The 7,961-nt window shown below is 47.1% G+C and overlaps 1 protein-coding gene across 1 annotated transcript; it reads right to left on the bottom strand.

The window, feature by feature from the left end:
• Positions 1-1,695: 1,695 nt before the first annotated feature.
• LOC309328243 (uncharacterized protein) lies at positions 1,696-6,915 on the bottom strand. Its single transcript, XM_081838311.1, has 4 exons — positions 6,171-6,915; positions 5,286-5,380; positions 4,175-4,336; positions 1,696-2,540 (listed from the first exon to the last, which is right to left on the bottom strand). Exons 2-4 carry the CDS (start codon positions 5,369-5,371, stop codon positions 2,312-2,314), a joined length of 477 nt encoding a protein of 158 aa, XP_081694437.1. The 5' UTR covers positions 5,372-5,380; positions 6,171-6,915; the 3' UTR covers positions 1,696-2,311.
• Between the last annotated feature and the right edge of the window lie 1,046 nt (positions 6,916-7,961).

The following is a 7,961-nucleotide window of genomic DNA, read 5'->3' as shown; positions in this document are numbered from 1 at the left end:
ATTATGCCGAAGGCGGCCACAGGCAGACCTTTGGGTGCAGGTCGCCCACCCCTGCTCAAAGAAAACAGGAGACCTCATACACATTGACACGTTCATCAACCTCGTGCCCTCCAAATGTTGGACTACAACTCCCATCGTCCCTAGCCATTGACTGATGGGATATAGAGTGCAACAACATCTGGAGCCCACTGCATTGGCTAGCCCTGGTCTTGATTAATTACCATCTCCACCTTTCCAAGATACCAGCAGGTGTGGCTCACAGTTCCATTGATCTAAGCCACCTCTCTTCTTTAGGAGGAGATGGAGCATCCTAGTATTTTCTCATTCTTTGCATCCCTTTAATATATATATTTTTTCCGGTGGTTACAATGGCCAACCTGGACTGGAGATACCCAGGTCCAAATTCCCACTCAGCAGTGAATGGGCAATGTTGGGCCACCCTAACCTACCTCACAGGATCGTTGTGAAGAGATAAAAGGTGGAGGCATGAACCATGTATGCAGTTCCTTTGAGGATGGAGGTGATTAATTTGCAAATAAATGGTAATGGTGAGTGGGATATAGCCACTGATGATAAATTAACATGTGTCATTAAGGAAAGACAGGGAATATGCAGGAGAAATGATTTTGAGGCGTTATGGAAGGTGTTTGTAGAATTTGTCCTGTTAAAACAGAAAGGGGCCAAACCGTCGCAGGAGGTGTTGAAATTTTGGGAGGTTGGATAGTTACAATGGAATGGTCTCGGGGGTGGGGTGCACATTTTTATTCATATCTATTTATGATTAGTACTTTGTCAAAATAGTAGTAGTAGTAGTAGTAGTAGTAGTTGTAGTTGTAGTTGTAGTTGTAGTTGTAGTAGATGATAGTAATGGCAACCTGGGCAGAAAAATACAGAAATTCTAGTTGCTTATAGCTCTCAGTGATCAACAAAATGACAGCACAGATTACTGTATTTTTCGCTCTATAAGACGCACCAGACCACAAGACGCACCTAGTTTTTGGAGGAGGAAAACAAGAGAAAAAATATTCTGAATCTCAGACGCCAGAACAGCAAGAGGGATCGCTGCACAGTGAAAGCAGCAATCCCTCTTGCTGTTCTGGCTTCTGGGATAGCTGCGCAGCCTGCATTCGCTCCATAAGACGCACACACATTTCCCCTTACCTTTTAGGAGGGAAAAGGTGAGTCTTATAGAGCAAAAAATACGGTATGCTCAGGTTATCTTCAACCAACCAATGGGTTTTTTAGGTGAGTGAAAAACTTTGTAACCCCCTACTTTGGGAACAACAAGCAGCTCAGAGCATCTCAGAGGTCCCAAGAGCCAATGCAGAGTGCTCAGGAGCCCATGCCATTCTGTAGTTGTTCAGAACAACCAAGGCTTGAGAAAGGATTTCACCAGCTTGCAGCAATCCTTCACTGAATAAGGAGTATAACCACACCTCTGGCAACCAAACATGGGACTTCATCCACACTTCCTAGTTCCACCTAGGCACAAACTGGGACTACATCAGTGCCTGCAGGAAGTGCAACAGGGCAGTACCAGGAAGCCTGGAATCTCTCAGAGAGGTGTGCCATTTAATTAACACCAGAGGGCGGCAGGAGGCGGGGACAAATTTGCATTCATTCCCAACCACTCATTTCGCCTAGCACACTTAGCAACTTCACCCAAGCCAAAGTACCAAATAACACCACAAACAATTCCAGGTGGACAAATCTCTTTACTTGAAATCTCCTCTTGACGCAACTCCAGATGCATAAATGAAGCACAGAATCCCAGAAGCCAGGAATGCCCAGGAATCCCTCCACCCTGCCTGCGATGTCACATAGCCGGTGAAGTCCATTTGTATTTTGCAGAGGAGCTCTTCTGCAATGCCAAGATGTTCCAGTGTTCTTTTCGGGGGGGGGGGCGCATGACCACTTTCCCATCCTCTTCCTTGGCTTCTATAGCATCGTCCTCCTGTGTTCTGGCAAAGAGCTGCTGCCCCGTTGGAGAGGGGGCTCTTAGCTTGACCGCCGCTGAACACACAACTCCATTGAACACCCTGTGAGCCGTAGCAGCTATCCGATCTACAGCCTTGCATCCCTATGAAGCTTTGCCTAGGCACCAGTGGCCCAAATCTTGAACTGGGATGGGGGGCACTAAAATGCTGGAGACAGAAGAAGACCCACAACCATCCCATGATGGTGGCCACACTTGTAGTTGCCCATTGCCTCTGAGCGCTCGGGGTCACTGAGTGTGTTCTCTTGATCCTTGCGGCTTCCCAGAGCCTGGTTCAGTTAGTGCCCATCTTTCCCCTCGTCAGCATGGTGTCTCTTAAGTGGGAGTGGGCAAGCCATGCCCAGCCGCCCGGCGTCTCCTGCGCCCATAGCCCATGGGATCGGCTGTGTCCTTGTTGTTCTTGCGGGATTCGTCCTTCTGGTTGTTGCCCCCGTAACGGTACAGCAGATTGGCCAGGTTCTGCACTTGGCAGGTGCCAAGCTGGCATCCGTGCATGGAAGGCAAGGCCAGCAGGTGTCGGGGGACACGATGCCCAGGAGAGGAGCTGTGGGTGGGGAAAAGAAGTGTGAGGAACGCTAGGGTCTTGTAGAGGACCTATATAGGGCCTGGAGCTGGAGGAATGATCTCTTGAATGGGAGCAAAAGGCACAGCCAGGCAGTGATGGGGGATGATGTGAATTATAGTCCAGCTATATCTGGAGAACCACAGGCTCCCTATCCATGCTATACTAGAGCTGAGGCTTCGAATCATAGTTAGAAGGGTACCCCAAGGGTCATCTAGTCCAACCCCCTGCAATGCAGGAATCCTGCTCACAGCAGTTCCTGGGTGGACTTGAACCACCAACCTTTTGGTTAACAGCCTGGTGCCCTGACCCATCGCACCACCCGAGGGACTCAGGCTAAGATTGTCATAGGGCTAGGAATTGGCTTTCGCCCAGCCAAGAGATGGCTTCATCTTGGTCTGGTCCAGTTTGGGGCCGTGATTAAAAAAAAGAATAGTGAAAGGCTAACGTTCACACTGGCGGGGGAAAACTCAGTCTTCACTACCATCCAAATAACTACACCCTATATAGAGACACAGGAAGCTGTCTTATACTGAGTCAGACTGTCTATTTAGATCGGTATCATGCAATCAAGACTGGGTCATGCCCCAAACATGTGTAGGAGGAAAAATCAGTTTTGCCAGTGAATCCCCCCCCCCTTTCTAACATGGTAATGAAGTGTCACGGTACTCCTAACTGCATCCACTGTTTTAATAGGAAGATTCCTTATGAGTTATTTCATTACTGCATCAGAAAAAGCTTCACTAGAAAAATTTCTGCCTATTGGGAAGCAAAACACCTCCCAGGTTAATTAAAAGGGAGAGGGGAGAGACAGTTTGGCAACTTCTGTCTGTAGGACGCATTTGACATATTTTCTGCCTGACACAAATAGGTGTTGTATGGTTAGATGATACGTTTAGCTTGCCAGGCTGTTTCACAAGCTCTAACCCCAAGGAAAAAAATGAAATTTAAATTGTAAGATAGAGCGATTTTGTTCTTGCGAAATGCAGATCAAGCAAAATCAAGATTATTATATTCTAGATCAGACGTAGCCAGCGTGGTACCCTTCAGACTACAACTCCCATCATCCCTGGCTAGGGTTGATGGGATTTGGAATCCAGCAAGATCTGGAAGGCAGCACATTGGCTAGCCCTGTTCTAGATCTATTGTCACACAGGTTTGACTGGTTGAAAGACCATGCCCTGACTCCCATGTTCTCTGGGAAGGTCTGAGGTCTACTGCGCTGGAAGACACAGCTCTAGAATCATAGAACTGTCGAGTTGGAAGGGACCTGGTCCAAGTGCCTGTAATGCATGAATCTCAGCTAAAGCATCCATGACAGATGATCATCAAGGGCCATAGCTCAGTAGCAGAATGTCCCCGGTCCAAACTCCAACATCTCCAGGTAGGGAAGAGAATGTCTTCTGTCAAAAACCCAAAAGACCTGCCGCCATTACTAAGCAAGATGGGTTGATGGTATGACTCAGTATAAAGCAGTTCCCTACATTCCTGGACGGGTGTGAGATGGAAAGCTGAAGGTAGTGTTCTCTGGAATTAGAGGGTGATCTACTGGCTATATCTAATGGGGCTAGTCTGCTCTGAGTGCAGGGATGTTGTCCTTCCAAGGTGCCACTTACCTCTTCAACAGGTTCAGCTGGCTTCTCACTCCCTCCAACTGCTCCCACTTGGTGGACCTTTCTCCTGCTTCCAGCCCAGGCTCCTGCAAGGCTCTACCATCTGCTCCTTCACGTATCTTCAGGAGCTGATTCAGGAAGGAGGCAAAAGGAGGCGGCTGCCGCCTGCAGAAAATAAGGTAGCAGGGAAGTAGTGTGGTTATAACACATTGATGATGGCCATAAGATGGGAGGATCCCTCACTTTCTCATCAGAACACCAGAATCAGGCCAATGGACCATCTGGTCCAGCCTCCTGTTCACACAGCGGCCACCCAGATGTGGCCGGGAATCCTGCAAGCAATACCTAAGTGCATGGGCAAGCCCCACGATTGCAGTTCTCAGCAACTGATATTCAGAAGAACACTGCCTCTGACAGCAGATATAGCACACAGACATCATGGGGAGCAGCCATTAATAGCCATCAAATTGCCTAATCCTCTTTTAAAGCCATTAATGTGCCGAGACCGCATAACACCAGTCCTGAAAGACCTACATTGGCTCCCAGTATGTTTCCGAGCACAATTCAAAGTGTTGGCGCTGACCTATAAAGCCCTAAACGGCCTCGGCCCAGTATACCTGAAGGAGCGTCTCCACCCCCATTGTTCAGCCCGGACACTGAGGTCCAGCTTTGAGGGCCTTCTGGCGGTTCTCTCACTGCAAGAAGCGGAGTTACAGGGAACCAGACAGAGGGCCTTCTTGGTAGTGTTGCCCACCCTATGGAATGCCGTCCCACTAGAGGTGGAAATAAACAACTATCTGACTTTTAGAAGACATCTGAAGGCAGCCCTGTTTAGGGAAGCTTTTAATATTTGATGAATTATTGTATTTTAATATTTTGTTGGAAGCCGCCCAGAGTGGCTGGGGAAACCCAGCCAGGTAGGCAGGGTATAAATAAATTATTATTATTATTATTATTATTATTATTATTATTATTATTATTATTATTAAAGTTGGTGGCCCCATTGCTACCTCTTGCGGGGGGTGAATTTTGTGGTTTATGCATTGTGTTGCCCTCCTCCTTACTCGAAACCAACCATCCTGAATCGCCGCCTGCCCATTTCCTAGCTGCTCACCTGTCTGGTGCTCCAAATGCCCTCCAGGGCTGACATGAAGACGTCATCAGCAAACAAAGCATGACAACAAAACTTCTTGAATCCATGATCCTGACCTGGAAAGAAAAGGGCAAAGATGAAGCTGTGCTATAGTTCATTCTGGCTCCGTTCTGGATTCCGTGTTCAAGGGGCACCTAAAGTATTAACAGAAATATATCTGAGCAGACTGCCTTTCCTTCTTCACCAACAACCACAACCCTCCACATATCTTGGATGAGGGTGCGATTTCAAGGCAGCCTGAGACTCAGCAAAAGCAACATCGCTCCCTTACGGTGAAGGTCTACAACAATGCATTTTTGGTGCTCACAGAACTCATCCATGGGATATTTTAAATCGGATATGAATGCATGTAAATAAGTATTTTAAAATGAGGTGGGACCCCTGGCAGGTAATTACTGCAATGTTTTGTTTGATCAATCAATTAGATTGATCAATTTTTAAAAAAAAAATAGCGACAAAAAATGTGCCCCCAATTAATTTTTAATTCAAGTTTATAAATTAAGCCCCAGAAAGGAATTTAATTAATCTGTTGGAAAACAGTGAGCCATTTTGAACCTTCTCCGATCCCCCTGGAAGTAGCCAAGTGATGCTCACATCCAGCTCGTACTCTTCCCTCCCCAAACCAGAGGAATATATTGCATCAGCTATTGATAGATCATCACAGCCCACCTGATCAGTTCCATCCCATCCACACTTCTGGGTCGATAACATCTGCTTTACCTCCCTAAAGCCAAGAGAGGCTCACCAAAGCCCTTCTTAACGCAAGCCTATCAGCTACCCGAGAAGCCACAAAGCCTCTCTAAATCCCAGAGCACGCAGAAGTCCTGAGGAGATGGAGACACTTACCTGATATCTCCAGCGGTTCAGTCGAGTTGAGTCTGTTCTGGTCACTTTGACTCTGAGGCTCTGTCCAGCAGTAGCTGTTTAGTGTCCAGTCGCTGGGGTGGGTGTGTGGCTTTTATGCTACTGTTCAGGGGGTGGGACTTTTGGAGGAGCTTCCGAGACCTTCACAAGCAGACAGGATGGGGGTGGGTCTTCCTGGCTTGTTTGAAGGATAGGCAAAGGGCTGCAGCCTATTCCTTCCCACCCCCAGCCCCCAGCCCATGCCTTCCTTTTCATGCTTTCTGTCATGCACACATATTCACACTGGCTCATCCTGTCTGACTCTGCAGGGATTCTTCCCCCCGCTCCTGCCTCCCCGCCCTCTGTTGACCTCCCAGACAGACAGACATGTCCTCAGACACACACGCACACACAGGTCTACACGTAAACGCCAGCTTCCCTGGTATTTTCCCTCCTCCCATCTTGAGATCTAAGCGCCCTTGTATTCATTCTCGATTTCTCCCACCACCCGTTGCTATCCTTCCCCATTCCAAAGGACGGCTTCACATCAGCGGCCAACTGATGAGGAAGGCAGTACGAACACTTTGCCCAGTTTGTGTTTTGTGTCATCAGAAAAGCAAGGGGGCAGGGTTTTTTTTAAAAAAAAAAAAAACTGCACCAGGTGAGTGGGCAGTTTTGCATTGGGCTCACCTGTTAGGTCGTAATGAAATCTGCACTTTTCTGAATGTTGCAATGCAGTTCCACCACCAAGACATGTGCAGAAATAAATTAATAATAATAATAATAATAATAATAATAATAATAATAATAATAATAATTTATACCCTGCCCATCTGGCTGGGCTTCCCCAGCCACTCTGGGCGGCTTCCAACCAAATATTAAAATACAGTAATACACCAAACATTAAAAGCTTCCCTAAACAGGGCTGCCTTCAGATGTCTTCTAAATGTCTTGGTAGTTGTTGTTCTCTTTGACATCTGGTGGGAGGGCATTCCACAGGGCAGGTGCCACTACCGAGAAGGCCCTCTGCCTGGTACCCTGTAATTTGGCTTCTCGCAGTGAGGGAACCGCCAGAAGGCCCTTGGTGCTGGACCTCAGTGTCTGGGTAGAATGATGAGGGTGGAGACACTCCTTTAGAAAGGTGCATATGCTAGGTAACACTGGCAGGGGGAAAAGGTAAAGCTAAAGGACCCCTGGATGGTTAAGTCCAGTCAAAGGCGACTATGAGGTTGCGGCGCTCATCTTGCTTTCAGGCCGAGGGAACAAAGTGGCACTAATAAAGAAAAGTTCCAGGGTGGCAACAGAAAGCAAAATAAAAATGCTTCTGCAGTTCATCAGAACTATCCAGCAATATCAAGTTTTAGGAAAACTGGTGCTATTAACAGTAACCCTTCTAGTTGGTTAATTGATTTGGCAACTTCCAGGCACATGACGTCTGATGCTAATCCCCCCCCCCAAATTAAATGATAACTCATCAGAGGCAGCTTTAGTGGAAACAAAATATGTGTGAAAGGAAGAGGAACAGGTTTGCTCAAGTGTGTTGCAGGTAGAAATACTGTTTGTAATGAAGTGAGAGCAGTAGTTGCTCAAATTATCAAATAAAAAAGTTTTGAGATTTTGCATGCTACATTAAAATTGATTAATTCATTAAGAAGGGGGTTGTAAGAAAAACACTGGGGCCTAATTTGAATAATAGAGTGCCTGCTTTCTGGTGGGCAATCTCCTCCTTTATTTCCACACTGTGGCTGCAGACCAAATCACCTGTCAGGAGAGCTATGAGATTCAGGTGAGGGT

This window comes from Podarcis erhardii (genome assembly GCF_964252035.2).
Source record: "Podarcis erhardii genome assembly, chromosome: 13".
NCBI lineage: Eukaryota > Metazoa > Chordata > Lepidosauria > Squamata > Lacertidae > Podarcis > Podarcis erhardii.
The sequence above is the reverse complement of the archived record's forward strand: the minus strand, read 5'-3'. Positions and strand labels throughout refer to the sequence as shown.